The sequence below is a fragment of the Martes martes genome, assembly GCF_963455335.1.
Source record: "Martes martes genome assembly, chromosome: 10".
Taxonomy (NCBI): Eukaryota; Metazoa; Chordata; class Mammalia; order Carnivora; family Mustelidae; genus Martes; species Martes martes.
In genome coordinates, this window is record NC_137898.1 from 61885802 (window position 1) to 61901825 (window position 16024).

Here is a 16024-nt window from a genome sequence, read left to right on the forward strand (position 1 = left end):
GTGCTATGGTTGTCCTGCATTTTAATTCTTTACATTACAAGCCCCACATTGCATTGTTATTATTTTTGCTTTAGACAGTTTTCTGTTAAAGATATAACAAAAGAGGAGTAAAAAGTCTTATATTTACCAAGCTCATTTTGTACTTTTCCTCCTCTAGCCCTGGGGTCAGCCATTTTCCCAAGGAACCCTGATTCCATTAGTGGAAAGTAGTAATTAGCTAGAATCTGAGTACTCAATATGCTACTGCTATATTATGTGTGTGCATTTATATGTACACATATTTATATCTATGTTTATTTCTTTATATTGAAAACTATGGGTTCATACTGATAAATCTAATTTCAAACAGCTCTAGTTTTTTCCTTTCCCTTCTTTGATAGTGAAAAACCTGACTTCCATTATCTTTCATATATTGACTTATTTTGTCAGTTCCCAGTATGCAACTAGTCTGTTGTTGCTGTTGCCACCACCACCATGCAGTACCTCTCACTCCACTCAGGCTCTGACATCATGTAGACTCCTGCATCACCCCACCTATTTCTGACACTCTCCCCACATCACCCTTTTGCATGGATGCCAGTCTCATCCTTCTCAGCTCTAATACCTATGACAGGCTGCCCTCCCACCCAGAAGGCCTTTTCATTTAGTTTGGATTCTGATACTACCTTAGCCACCCCTTCCAGTGGACATTCTGCTAAAGCTTTGAGTCTGTTTGTTAGATGGCTCACACACACTTGCTTGGGCTCTAGCTCTACATGTGTGCTGCCTCCTGAGCTTCCCCAGCATGGACACCCTCCTCATCCTCTCCTGATTCCCATGCTAGCCCCGTTTCTGCAGTGAGCTCTGACATTTCATGCTAAGCTACTCTTCTCTTTAGTTGCCTAGTTCATCTTGCTTTGCACCAGCTGATAGCTTTAGTGCTGAATTGTTTGGGAAACAAAGGGCGAAAGGAAAAGGACCTTTCACTTATTTAAAACAAAAATAGTCTTCATTACAGTTTATGGTAATTGATTTGTATAGTCATTTGATTATCTTCTCTTGTAACCTTTCTGAAGGTAAGGACTGTTTCATGAATACAATATAGTCTCAAGGAACTAGCATGAAGTATGTGCTCAGTAAATTTTTTTTTACTGAATGAATGTTTTCAGATTAAGTACTTCAGTCAGGTCATACAGCTGTTAATGTGTTTATGTGTCGAAGGCACGATTTGGACATAGTTCTCTGATTCTAAAGTTATCCTGACTGCTTTTACATCACATACTTACACTATTAAAAAACTATGGAGAACAGAGGGAGTTTCCCATGTCCCACACAATTTATTTCCGTATAAGAGTTCATTATAGATTCAATATAAAGGTTAGAGCTTTTAAATAGTTCAGAAATAATATCATTCACTTAATATAAAACTTTATATTCATTGAGTCATAAAATGTTGGTGCTGAATGGGGCTCCAGAGATAATCTTGTTCAGCACAACTAAGCAATATAACACAAACTTGTCAAATACTAGTATTTGGGGAGGGATGGGTTTGGGTGAGGTGGGAGAATGTATAAGTAGTGTGGATAAGCCCTCCAGGTGATTCTGATTACACTCTTAGTCTCTTAAAATAGTCCTTAGTCTGTGATTTCACCTGATCCACACAGCAACCCTTAGAGACTTGCAGGGCAAGGAAAATTTAACAGATGCAGGAGCTGAGGCCCCAGGAATCAGAATAACTTCCTAAGGTTTCTTTTCCATCTTTATCATTCTCCAAGAAATATTTTACATAGGAATGTGATAGTATTTAACATTTTTTCTATAATGCAATGTAATTGTCATAATGGGAGGTGTGGGAGAAGAAGGTGTGAAATAGCCCAAGAATTTGGCAATTGGGCTAATTAATTTATGAGTTTCATTTCGTTTCAGCAGCGCTCAAAAAGTTGATGAGTTATGTTCCATGTTGTTAGGAAGATTAAATCATTTACAGATAATCATCCTGTTGTGTAGTTGAAGAATTTTAAGAAAATTACTGAAGAAGTATCTGGGAGAGGGAAGGATTTCTCTCAAACTCGCACATCTTTAGTGGACGTTACTGGTACTTCTTATCTATGCATGCTACTAATATTAGCATTGCACTGAGAAGCAACGTCTTAATACCTTATGTCATCAGAATTGTTTTGCTATGGATGTATTGAGTATACCCGCTTGTAATTTTTCACAGATTACTTAATGACCCAGTTAGAGTTCTCAGGCAATGACTTTAATTTATAGATCATCAGAAATGAGATATAGGAAAACTCCTTTGCCATGCTGAGTAGTTCAAAAGATGAATGTTTCAATGTGAAATATTTTCTCTGGCCTTGTTTAAATTGACTTACTGGAACCTGAAAAGTAGTATTTTAAACATGTATCACAAATAAGATTCAAAACTTAGTTTGCTGTGATCTTACATTATTCACACTAAGAACCTGTGTTTTTCAAAAGAAAATTTATTGAGAGACATGTGAGTATTCTTCCTGTTATTTTCTCTCTTTTACTCTACTGTTCACCAAGGGAACATCAATTTTTTCGAGTGTGAGAGCAATGACACCTTCCTTGCCAAGTTTGAGGACTGTGTATCAAATATGTAAAACACCACATATTATGTATGACACTTAACAGGTGCTTGATCATTGTTTTTATTGATTTACCTAGTCTTTATCATCTACTACAAGAAGTAGCTTTAAGTATGCTTTGCTATTAAATAAATTCTTTGCCCCCTCCTCTTCTGCAGGGGTATCTACATCAGCGATCAAAATGGCATCAACCAGGCTTCCTTCCCCCAAAAGTTTAGTGGGTGCCCCAACTCAGATTCTCGCACAGTTTCCTAAACAGCATCAACAGTCTCCTAAGCAGCAGTTACATCAAGTGCAGCAGCAGACCCAGCAGCATGTGGCCCAGCCTGCACCAGTATCTCATCAGCAGCAACCTCAGCAGTCTCCTTTGCCGCCTGGTATCAAGCCAACTATTCAAATCAAACAGGAGTCAGGTAACTGGAAAATGTTTATAAGATATAATTCTTCCCCAGTCACTGCTTCTCTGAAGACTGAGAGTAAATATGGATATACAGTTTCCTCAAGCACCAGAATTTTAATTCCAAAATATGTTTTGAGAGCCTCCTGTTGGAAATACTTATATAAAGAACTAGAGCTTGGGCATAGAAATGAGAAAAAAAGCAGTTTGTTCAGCAGGAACAGTTATTTTCAATGAACTCTCCAGGGAGGTAAGGAAGCTGAGGAAGCAAACCCAGATTTTAGAATTATATTCTGGATGCATTGGGGTTATAGAAAGTAGGCAGTTGAAAAATTAGTCTGGAGTTTTGTGTTAGAATGCTGTATTATGAATTTGGCATAAAATGGTATGAGCAGAAGTGCTAAGATTATAAGACACTGTGTACAATAAAGTTTGTGAAATAATAATTTGGGAGTTTATTGAAAGCATCTCTAGGACAGTGGGAACTCAGGAGTAGGAGTCAGTTAGTTTAAGTTATTGAATCATAAAATATTGAATAGAGGTGAACTGGGTGGCTCAGTTGTTAAGCGTTTTGCCTTCAGCCCAGGTCATGATCTCAGGGTCCTGGGAGCGAGCCCTGTGTCAGGCTCCTTGCTCAGCAGGAAGCCTGCTTCACCCTCTCCCACTCCCCCTGTTCGTGTTCCCTCTCTCGCTGTGTGTGTCTCTCTCTCTGTCAAATAAATAAATAAAAATCTTTTAAAAAAAATTATTGAATAGAAAAGCAGGTAGGATGGGGGTTCAAACTCAGGGAAATTAGAAAGACTCTTAATATACTTTATATCTTTAAGAAATAGAAATAGCTTTTTTTCTTCCTCCAATGAATCTGGACTTTATTTGGTGGTAAAAGAAGTGTTTGAAGATGCCAACATTTTCAGTTTCATTTGTTTTATTTTTTGATAGGAACATTTTGTTATTAGTTTTTGAGATATGACTGACATATCTCAAACATTGTATTATAGGTGTACAACATAGTGATCTATGTATATATTTCAAAATGATTACAGCAAGTTTAGTCAACATCCATTATTATACATAATCACATTTTTTTTCTTGTGATGAGAACTTTTAAGATTTATTCTCTAAGCAACTTTCAAATATGGTACAGTATTGTTAACTATAGCCACCATACTATAGGTTACATGCTTAGGATTTATTTATCTTATAACTGGAAGTTTATACCTTCTGACCACCTTTACCTATTTTGGCCAGCCCTCCATCCCCTGCCTCTGGCAACAACCAACATTCTTTGTATCTGTGAGTCTTTCTTCTGTTTGTTTTTTTAAGATTCTACATGTAAGTGATATCGTTCAGTATGTGTTTTTCTCTGTCTTATTTCACTTAACATAATGCCCTCAAGGCCCATCCACGTTGTTGCAAATGGCAGGATTTCTTTCTTTTTTTTTTTTTTTTTTTTAGTTTTTATTTTAACTCATTAGTTAGCATACAGTGTATTAGTTTCAAGGGTACAATATAATGGTTCTGCAATTCCATATATCACCCGGTGCTCATCACTAGTGCACTTCTTAATCCCCATCACCTATTTCACTCATTCCCCCACTCACCTCCCCTCTGGCAACCATCAGTTCTCTGTAGTTAAGAGTCTGTTTCTTAGTTTCTTTCTCTCCCTCTGCTTCTCTCTCTTTCCTTTTGCTCATTTGCTTTGTTTCTTAAATTCCACATTTCAGGGAAATCCTGCCGTATTTGTCTTGGTCCAACTGACTGACTTTGTTTAGCATTATGTTCTCTAGCTCCATTCATGTTGTTGTAAATGGCCAGATTTCATTCTTCTTTATGGCTGAATAATATTCCATCGCGCACAAACACACGTATACACACACACATAACGTCTTCCTTCTCCATTCATCTATCAATGGACACTTTGGCTGCTTCCATAGTTTAGCTGTTGAAAATAATGCTGCAGTAAACACAGGGGTATATGGATCCCTTCAAATAAGTGTTTTTGTATTCTTTGGGTAAATACCCAATAGTGCGATTGTTACATCATAAGGTAGTTCTATTTTTAACCTTTTGAGAAACCTCCATACTGTCTTCCACAGTGGTTGCATCAGTTTGCATTCCCAACAAGAGTGCACAAGGGTTCCTTTTTCTTCACATCCTTGCCAACACCTGTTGTTTCTTGTATTTTTGATGTTAGCCATTTTGGTGGGTGTGAGGTGTTATCTCATTGTAGTTTGGATTTGCATTTCCGTGAAGATAAGTGATGATGAGCATCTTTTCATGTGTCTTTCGGCCATCTGGATGTCTTTTTTGGAGAAATGTCTGTTTATGTCTTCTGTCCATTTTTTAATTGAATTATTTGTTTTTTAGGTGTTGAGTTTTATAAGCTCTTTATATATTTTGGCTATTAACCCTTTATCAGATGTCATTATATCTTCTCCCATTCCATAGGTTTTAGTTTTGTTGATGTTTCCTTCACTGTCACTATATAGAAGCTTGCTATTTTGATGAAATCCCCAAGTTATTTTTGCTTTTGTTTCCCTTACCTTAGGAGACATATCTAGAAAAAAATTGCTACAGCCAATATCAGAGAAGTTACTACCTGTGTTCCCTTCTAGGATTTTTATGGTTTCACGTCTCACATTTAGGTCTGTAATCCATTTTAATTTATTTTTGTGTATGGCGTAAGAATGTGGTCCAGTTTCTTTTTCTTTCTTATTTTTTTTTTTTAAAGATTTTATTTATTTATTTGAGATACAGAGCGGGAAAGAGAGAAAGAGAAAGCAGGCACCAGTGGGGGAACAGAGGGAGAAGCCAGCTCCCACTGAGCAGGGAGCCTGATGTAGGGATCAATTCCAGGATGCAGAATCATGACCTGAGCCCAAGGCAAACACTTAACCGACTGAGCCACCTAGGTGCCCCAAAAGTGGTCCAGTTTCATTCTTTTGTGTGTTGCTTTTTTTGTGTTGCTGCCCAGTTTTCCCGATACCATTTGTTCAAGATACTGTCTTTTTCCCATTGGATGTTTTTTCCTGCTTTGTCAAAGACTGATTGACCATATGTTTATGGGTTTATTTCTGGGTTTTCTGTTCTGTTCCAGTCATCTTTGTGTCTGTTTTTTTGTGTGTTTTCTTGTTTTTTTTAAATATTTTATTTATTTATTTGACAGACAGAGATCACAAGTAGGCAGAGAGACAGGCAGAGAGAGAGGGGAAGCAGGCTCTCTGCTGAGCAGAGGGCCCGATGCGGGGCTCGATCCCAGGACCCTGAGATCATGACCTGAGCCGAAGGCAGAGGCTTAACCCACTGAGCCACCCAGGCACCCCATGTGTCTGTTTTTATGCCAGTACCACACTGCTTTGATGACTACAGCTTTGTAATATAACTTGAAATCTGGAATTGTGATGCCTCCAGCTTTGCTTTTCTTTTTCAAGATTGCTCTGGCTGTTTGGGGATTTTGTGGTTCCATACAAACTTTAGGATTGTTCTAGCTCTGTGAAAAATGCTGGTGGTATTTTGATAAGGATTGCATTAAATGTGTTGCTTTGGGTAGTATAGACATTTTAACAATATTTGGGCTCTCAGTCCATGAACATGGAAATGTCTTTCCATTTCTTTGTGTCATCTTCAGTTTCTTTCATCAGTGTTTTACATTTTCAGAGTATAACTCTTTTGCCTCTTTGGTTAGTTTAATTAGTAGGTATTTTATTGTTTTTGGTGCAATTACAAATGGGATTGTTTCTTCCTTTCTTTTTTGCAGCTTCATTATTGGCATATAGGAATGCAGCAGATTTCCGTACATTGATTTTGTCTCCTGTGAATTTTCTAACTTCATGTATTAGTTCTAGCAGGTATTTTTTTGGAGTCTTTTAGGTTTTCTATACAGTGTCATGTCATCTGCAAATAGTGAAAGTTTGACTTCTTCCTTACCGATTTAGATGCCTTTTCTTTTTGTTGTCTGATTGCTGTGGCTAGGACTTCCAGTTCTTTGTTGAATAAAAGTGGTTAGAGTAGACAACCTTGTCTTGTTCCTGACCTTACGGGGAAAGCTCTCAGTTTTTCCCCATTGAGTATGATTTTTGCTGTGGGTTTTTCATAGATGGTCTTTATAATGTTGAACTTCCTCTAAACCTACTTTGTTGAAGGCTTTTACCATGAATGGATGTTATACTTTGTCAAATGCTCTTTCTTTGTCTACTGAAATGATTATATGGTTCTTATCCTTTCTTTTATTGATGTGATGTATCATGTTGATTGATTTGTGAATATTGTATCATCCTTGCAAACCAAGGATAAATCCCACTTGATGGTGGTGAATGATTTTTTTTAATGTATTGTTGGATTTACTTTGCTAGTATTTTGTTGACGATTTTTGTGTCTATGTTATCAGAAATATTGGCCTGTAGTTCTTTTTTTTTTTTTTTTTTCCTCCTGATGTCTTTTTCTGGTTTTGGTGTCAAGGTGATGCTTGTCTTATTCCAAAAATTAATTTTTAATTATCTCTCTTGAACAGCAGGGGTAGGAGATACTAAAAAATTTCTAGTGAGCAAGATGTAGTTAACCACACAAAATCTAGTATAGCTAATAAGAGCTATATGATATTACATACTTATTATGTTGTCTGGATTTACTTTTACTCTATGTGAAAATGCTTATAAAAGCTTTTCTAGATTGACTCAAAAATCTGTCTGCTAACCCTATTTTTCCCCATATGCCTTAAGCCTCAATTGTGGAGTCTTATGCCATGACTTCTTTAGGAAGTCTAACAATCATAGGTATTCAAGGAATATGTTATTAATAAAATTCCACTAATAGCTATGAGTTGTTCACTCATACTAGATTTTGATTCAGTCTGGTTTATCAGTTTTTCCTATTATGGATCATGTCTTGGGTATCAACTCAAAATACTTTGCATAGCTCTAGGTTTTAGCATTTTTCTCTAAAAGTTTTATATATTTTTTAATTAATTACTTTTATTAACATAATGTATTATTTGCCCCAGGGGTACAGGTCTGTGAATCGTCAGGCTTACACATTTCACAGCACTCACCATAGCACATACCCTCCCCAATGTCCATAACCCAGCTATCCCTACCCCTCAGCCCCCAGCAACCCTCAGTTTGTTTTGTGAGATTAAGAGTCTCTTATGTTTTGTTATAGTTTTTTTTTTGTTTTGTTTTTTTAGTATCTAAGCCATAATTTATTTTGAGTTAATTTTCTTTTTTTTTTTTTTTAAAGATTTTATTCATTCATTTGACAGAGACCACAAGTAGGCAGAGAGGCAGGCAGAGAGAGAGGAAGGGAAACAGGCTCCCCGCCGAGCAGAGAGCCCAATGCGGGGCTCGATCCCGGATCGCGACCCGAGCCAAAGGCAGAGGCTTTAACCCACTGAGCCACCCAGGTGCCCCTTGAGTTAATTTTCATATAAAGTATGTGAGGTTTAAGTCAGGGTTAATTTTTTTGCCTGTGAATATAGTTGCTTCTGTGCCCGTTGTTGAAAAGGCTATCATACTCTACTGAATTGCTTTGGCACCTTTGTCAGAAATCAGTTGGGCATATTTGTGTGGGTTTATTTCTAGGTACTCCATTTGTTTCATTGATCTTTGTGTCTCTCTCTCTGTTAGGACCATACTGTCTTGATTACTATAGCTATATAGTAAGCTTTAATGTAGATAGAGTGATTCCTTCCACTTTATTTTTCTATTTCAAAATTATTTTAGCTATTCTGGTTTTGTTGCCTTTCTAATTTAAGCTTAAATGTATCTGTGTATAGTAAAACCTTACTGGGATTTCCTAGGAATTGCATTAAACTTCTAGATGAGTTTAGGAAGAATTGACATCATGTTGAGTTATCCAGTTCATGAACAGTGTGGCATTCCATTTATTTAGGTCTTCTTTCACTTCGTTTATCAGTGTTTCACAGTTCTCAGTGCGCAAATCCTGTACAAGTTTTGTTATATTTATGCTTAATATATTTTGTTTTCTGTGTTGTTTTATTTTCATTTCTCATATTGAGAGTGAGTTTGAACAACTCTTTATGTTTGAGAGCCCTTTGTATTTCATTTTTTTGTGTACAGTCTGTATTCATTGTCCATACTTCTGCTGTGGTATTTTTCTCATCAATTTCTGGGAATTTTATTATATCAGGATAATTAGCAAACCCTGTGTGTGTTTCATGATTTGCAGGGATTTTCCTCCCAGTTTGCTTGTCTGTTGTTAACTTTATTTATGAGGACTTCTGCTGTATAGATCTTTTTTTGTTTTTATATAGTTGAATTTATCAGTGTAGTCTTTAATGCTTCTAGATTTTTAGTTATAATTCACATTTTCTACATTTAAATATTTTTCCAATTTATTCCAGTATGAGGAATTGATTACGTATTGCAGTCTTGGGAAGTTGGTCTATAGTTTTCTTTTTGTGTACAGTCTTTGTTAGGCTTTAGTTTAATGTATTATGTGCTTTCGAGAAAGAATTGCAGTGTTTTCTTTCTTAAAAATGCTTGGAATTAAAAAAAAGCTTATTGAGTTTTAATTTATATACCATTCAAATAACCATTCAGATGACAGTTTAGTAGTAGTTAGTATATTCACAGATATGTTTGACCATCACCACAGTTAATTTTAGAACATTTTCATCACTTCAGAAAGAAACCCTGTAACCTTTAGTTATCATTCTCTACTCCCTATGACAGCCTCTCCAGCCCTAAGCAACCACTAATCTACTTTCTGTCTCTGGATTTTTATATGAATGGTCTCATGTAATATGTGGTCTTTCGTGACCAGTTTCTTTCACTTACCAGTGTTTTCAAGGTTCATACATATATTGGTATTTCATTTGTTTTTGTGGCCAGATAATATTTCACATTTTGTTTATCCATTTGTCTATTGATAATACATTTGGATTTTTTCCACCTGTTGGCTGTTATGAGTATATTCTCTGGAAAGTATTCATGTGTAAGTTTTGGGTATTCAGTTCTCTTGTGTATATATTTTGGAGTGGACATGCTCAGTTTATGGTAACTCTGTAATTGTTTGAGAAACTACTAGACTGTTTTCCATAATGACTGTACCATTTTACATCTGCATTTGTGTATGAGGGTTCCAGTTTCTCTGCCTCCTTTCCAACACTTGCTATTCTCTGACTTTTTGATTGTAGCCCTTCTAGTTTCTGTGAAGTGGTATTTCATTGTAGTTTTGATTTATATTTCTCTGATGACTAATGATGTCAAACATCTTTTCCTCTGCTTATTGGCCCTTTTTATATCCTCCTTGGAGAAATATTTATTTATATCCTTTGTCCACTTTTAAATTGGGTTGTCTTTTTATCAGTGAGTTGTAAGGGTTTGTTTGTTGTTGGGTTTTTTTTTAGTTTATATATTTTTAATATTAAACCCTTGTTATTAGATACATGATTTACAAATATTTCCTCCATTCTGTTGGTTGTCTTTTCACTTTCTTGGTGATGTCCTATTACAGAAGTTTTTAATTTTGGTGATGTCCAATTTATTTTTTCTAATGTTCCTTATGATTTTGGTATCATGTTTAAGAATCTTTTACCGAATTCCTGATCATAAAGATTTATTCTGTCTTTTTCTAAGTGTTCAGTAGTTTTACCTCTTAAATTTAGGTCTTTGATCCATTTTGAATTAATTTTGTTATGATGTGAAGTAAGCCTCCCCATTTCATTTTTTTGCATATGGCTATCCATTTGTTCTAGTACCATTTATTAAAAAGACTATCCCACCCCACGCTGCCTGCACCGTTGAATGGTCTTGGCATCTTGTTGAAAAATCATTCGGTTTGTTTCTGTGCTCTGAATTCTATTCCATTAATTTGTATGTGTATTCATATGCCAGTGTCACATTGTTTTGGTTACCATTGATTTGTAGTATGTTTTGAAACCAGGAAATGTAATTACTATTATCTTGTTCTATTTTTAAAGATTGTTTTGACTGTTTGGGTCCCTTGAAATTCCATACGAATTTTGGAATCAGCTTATTAGTTTCTGTAAAGAAGTCAACTGAGATTCTGATAGGGATTGCATTGCATCTGTAGGTCAGTTTAGGAGTACTACCATCTTAATAATGTTAAATTTTTTGACCCATGAACATGAGATATTATCCCATTTATTTAGATCTGCTTTAATTTATTTCAACAATCTTGTGTGGTGTCTAGAGTATAAGTTTTACACTTAATTTTGTCGAATTTATTCCTAAGTATTTTTTTGAAGCTACCATGAATGAAATTGTTAATTTCATATTTTGGATTGTTCATTGCTGATTTATACAAATACAACTGATTTTTGTGTTGTTTGATACCCTGTACCTTTGCTGAAGTCATTTTTTAGTTCTAATAGTTTTAGGTGAATTTCTTTGGATTTCCTATGTAAAAGATCATGTGATCTACAAATAGAGATGATTTCTGCTGTTATAGTCTGGATGCCTTGTTTTTTTTTTTTTTTTTTGCTTTTTTGAGGGGGAGGTTTGTTGTTGTTGTTATTTTGCCTAATTTCCCTGACAAGAGTCTCTAGTAAAATGTTGAATATAACTTTCAAGAGTGTGCATCATTTTGTTCCTTGTTCCTTCTTTTCATAGAACTTCTTTTAACGTCTTTTGTAAGGCAACACATTGTTACTCGCAACAAACTCCATTTTTGTTTACCTGGTAAAGCCTTCATCTTCCCTGTATTTCTGAAGGAAAGCTTTTCTGGATATTGGATTCTGGGTTGGCAGTTTCTTTGAATACTTGGAATAGTTATCTCTTAATAACTGCTGAGAGGTCAGTTATTAACCTTAATGCAGTTCCTTTATAGGTGATGTTGTTTTTTTTCTTGTTACTTTCAAGATTTTTCTGTTGCTTTTGACTTTTACCATTTTTAGTATGATGTGTCTGTTTGTAGATCTCTTTGTGTTTATTCTGTTTGGCATTTGAAGAGCTTGAAGGATGTGTAAGTTACTGCTTTTCAATAAATTTAGGACATTTTCTGCAATTTCTTTGAATATTTCTTCTCTTTTCTTGCTTTTCTTTTCTTTTGGTAGTTCTCTCTCTCTCTTTTTTTTTTTTTTTTTAAAGATTTTGTTTTTATTTATTTGACAGATAGGGATCACAAGTAGGCAGAGAGGCAGGCAGATAGAGAGGGGGAAGCAGGCTCCCTGTTGAGCAGAGAGCCCGATGCAGGGCTCTATCCCAGGACTCTGGGATCATGACCTGAGCTGAAGGCAGAGGCTTTAACCCACTGAGCCAGCCAGGCGCCCCTGGTAGTTCTCTTACTATATGTTTGAGCACTTGTTGGTGTTCTACATTTCTCTGAGGTTCTGTTCATTTTTCTTCATTCTTTTTTCTTTGACATTTTTCAGCTTTCATAATCTCAGTTGCTCTTTTCACATTTGCTCTTTTTTTTTTTTTAAGATTTTTTTATTTGTTAGAGAGAATGAGAGAGAGAGAGCATGAGAAGGGGGAGGGTCAGAGGGAGAAGCCGACTCCCTGCCAAGCAGGGATCTAGGGAGTCCAAGATCATGACCTGAACTGAAGGCAGTCACTTAACCAACTGAGCCACCCGGTGCCCCACATTTGCTCTTTTATTTTTTTCCTGCCAGTTCAGATCTACTCTTGAGCCCCTCTAGTGAATTTTTTATTTCTGTTATTATACTTTTTAGCCCCAAATTTTCCCTTTGGTTTTTTTTGTAATTTCTTTTGCTTTATTAATATTCTCTGATGCAACTTTGTTGTCATACCCTCTTTTACTTTTCTATAATCATGCTTTCCTATACTTCTGTGAACATGTTTATAACGGCTACTTTCAAGTCTTTTGTTGTTGTTAAATCTGACATATGTTTGCTCTCATAGGGAATTTCTGTTACCTGCTTTTTTCCCCAGTGTATGGGTCATATTTTCCTGTTTCTTTGTGTGTTTCCTTGTAGTTTGTTGGAACTGAACATTCTAGATTTTTATATTGATAATTTATTTTACTTTCTTAATTATTTTTTTAAAAAGTAAATTCCTTGCCTAACATGGGGCTTGAACTTAGCCTGAGATTGACGGTCACATGTTCTACCAAACTAAGCCAGTCAACCGCCCCTTGATATTTTAGATATTAGACATTATATATTGTAGATATAGACATTATATATTGTAGCTAGACACTGGTCTTGTACCTTCTCAATCTGTAATTTTTTTGTTGCTGTTATTTACTTCATTAAATGTTGTTTAGTAACTAGGTCAATTATTTTAGTGAAGTAAGCTTCTGATGCTGTTGTTCAGGGAATCACAGCTCTCATTATGCCCACAGTTGTTCTGAGATGACAGTGATTCTCTCCTGCTTTTTTTCTGACCACACCCAACCGTCAAACTACATTAACTGCTCTATTGTTTTCAAAAGTGTCTTGGAGTCTTAAGTTGCTTTATGAACTAGTCTAAATTGCGGCTTCTTTGAAGGAATAGTTTCAGAGGTGTATTTGTTCCGACCACAGGAGGGTTCCTCCCAGCTTCATTATACCTCAGTTCTCTCCTGCAAGCTATCTGGCCTATTGTCTTGAATGTTGGTTGTGGGTTTTTTTGTTTTTTTTTTTTAAGATTTTATTTATTTGAGAGAGAGAGCAGAATGAGAGAGGACATGAGCAGGGGTGAAGGGCAGAGGGAGAGGGACAAGTAGACTCCCCTTTAGCAGGAAGCCCTACTCGGGGCTCAATTCCAGGGCCCTGAGATCATGATCTGAGTGAAAGGCAGATGCTTAACCAACTGAGCCACCCAGGCACCCCAAATGTTTTTTTTCTTAAATCCATAAATTTTCTTCCAGTTGCCACATCCTCAGCTGTTCTTGAGAGCTTGAACTTCTCCATGCGGTATTACAAATGAAGTCAGTTCCTTTGGGAAGAGATTACAGACTACCTGTTTTATTATCTATTTCTACTCTCAGGCAGCTCTGGAGCTCTTCTCTGAATGACACTGCTGCTCTAGAAGCTTGAGCATTCAGTGAAGGCAAGGGTGGGAGTGTGGGCAGCAACCTGATATCCTCTTGGCTTGCTTCTCTAGAGCCACCACCTCACAAGCCAGGGCAGTGGTGATTAGGATTCCAGTTTCTCAGTAGAGTTGTGCCCAAAGTGTAGCTTTTGTTCCATAAGTTGGGGGCTTGGCCAAAGAAGGGAATGCTCACTTCTTGACATCACTTGCCTGGGGCTTAGCAGTACCTACCTGGGGGCAGGATGAGGTAAACTGAAGTCTTAGGGCTCCTCAGAAGAAAACCCTCCAAAAAGGAGCTCAATAAGAGGAAACCTTGTGTTCTTGACTACAGCAGTCTGGAGAGGAGTCTGCCTCACTCGTAGTGGGTAGGGAGGAACAGGTCTTAGTTTAAATACCACAGATCTCTCCTTTTTTTTTTTTTTTTTAAAGATTTTATTTATTTATTTGACAGTCAGAGATCACAAGTAGGCAGAGAGGCAGGCAGAGAGAGAGGAAGGAAGCAGACTCCCTGCTGAGCAGAGAGCCTGATGAGGGACTCGATCCCAGGACCCTGGGATCATGACCTGAGCCAAAGGCAGAGGCTTAACCCACTGAGCCACCCAGGCGCCCACATCTCTCCTTTCTTATTGATTTTTTCTACATATTCTTGAATAAATTTTTCCTCATTTTTCCTTGGGACTATTTCCTGAGCTTCTCATTGGTATCATTTTACTAGTTCCATTGGGTTAGCAGATTAGCAGAGCTCCTCATGCTCTGTTGTCAGAAATTGATCTCTGAATGGTTTTTGTTTTTAATTGAGATATAATTGACATAAAACAGTGTATTAGTTTTCGGTGTATAACATAATGATTTGATTGATATATTTGATTGATTGATATATATCTGTATTATTAAATAATCACCCCAACAAGTTTAGTTAACATTTATCACTGCACAGTTACAAATTTATTTTTTTCTGATGATGGGAACTTTAAAGAGGAATGGTTTTAAATACATGGTAATTATCTTTTTTTTATAGGGCTGTGGAATTGTTCTGTGAAACTATCTGGGCCTGCTATTTATTGGTGAAGGGGGAGGAGTTCCTTAAAATTTATTTTAAAGAAATTTGTCTATTTAGATCCCTGTCTTTTTTGAAGTCCGTTTTGATAACTAATATTTTTCTAAATAATTATCTATTTGATCTAAATTTTCAACCTATTTGCATAGGACTGAGCAAAGTAATCTCTTATGATTCCATTAAGTTTTTTCTGACTGTGGTTATTGGGGGGGTGGATGTACTTCTTTTTATATGTCTTAAACATTATTATAATTCACCAATGAGGTAATACTGGGAAAAAAATTTTTCCCCACAACTTGACTGGTTATGATTTATTATAATCAGGGTTTCTTTATTTCTACAATAATAGTGCTTTATTGAATTCTTGCTACGTATTAGGCACTTTACAATTTTGATTTAATCTTTATATAACCCAAGAATGTATATACTGATAGTATCTTTATTTTATGGATGAGAAAATTGAGCTATAGAGAAAATAATTTGCCCAGTTATGCCTAGGTGATGATCATAGTTTTAACTTCTTAGTTGGCCTACAGAAATTTAAAATTATTTAAGGTTGTTAATTAAATAGATGTATTTACTTCCTAATGTCTCAACCTAAATCACTATCCAAAAAGTAATATAATTTTTAGTTGTCTATGACAATATACTCCATCCCATGGATTTTTTCAATGAAGTTAGTGGGGTGAAAAGGGTTACCAAATTTTCCTTCCTCAGTTAACAATTAGTACTTAAATTTGTAGTTAGCATGAGGGATTTGTTTTATTTTTTATTTTACTTTTTTTGAGAGCTTTCTTTTAAATGGATATTTTACATTTGGAGAGTCCGTGTAACAATTAAAACATTTAAATAAAAATTTTGAAAAATGTAAAAAAAATCCACACCATTACACTAATTTGGTTTGAAAGCTCTTATTTGACATGATCATATACAAAAAAATTTTTAAAGAAATTGTTAATAGCTTCTGTAATATCTTAATTATATTCTTGAATGCGAGAAGTTGGGAAAGATAGGAATTTAA

The 16024-nt window shown here is 35.9% G+C and overlaps 1 protein-coding gene across 2 annotated transcripts in view; it reads left to right on the plus strand.

Moving 5' to 3' along the window:
• Nucleotides 1-16024, plus strand: part of EMSY (EMSY transcriptional repressor, BRCA2 interacting) — an 85636-nt gene that overhangs the window by 35106 nt on the left and 34506 nt on the right. For both annotated transcript variants that reach the window (XM_080817821.1, XM_080817820.1), the window contains one exon: nucleotides 2753-3007. In XM_080817821.1, the coding sequence (XP_080673947.1) occupies nucleotides 2753-3007 (255 nt within the window). The remainder of the gene's footprint in view (nucleotides 1-2752; nucleotides 3008-16024) is intronic.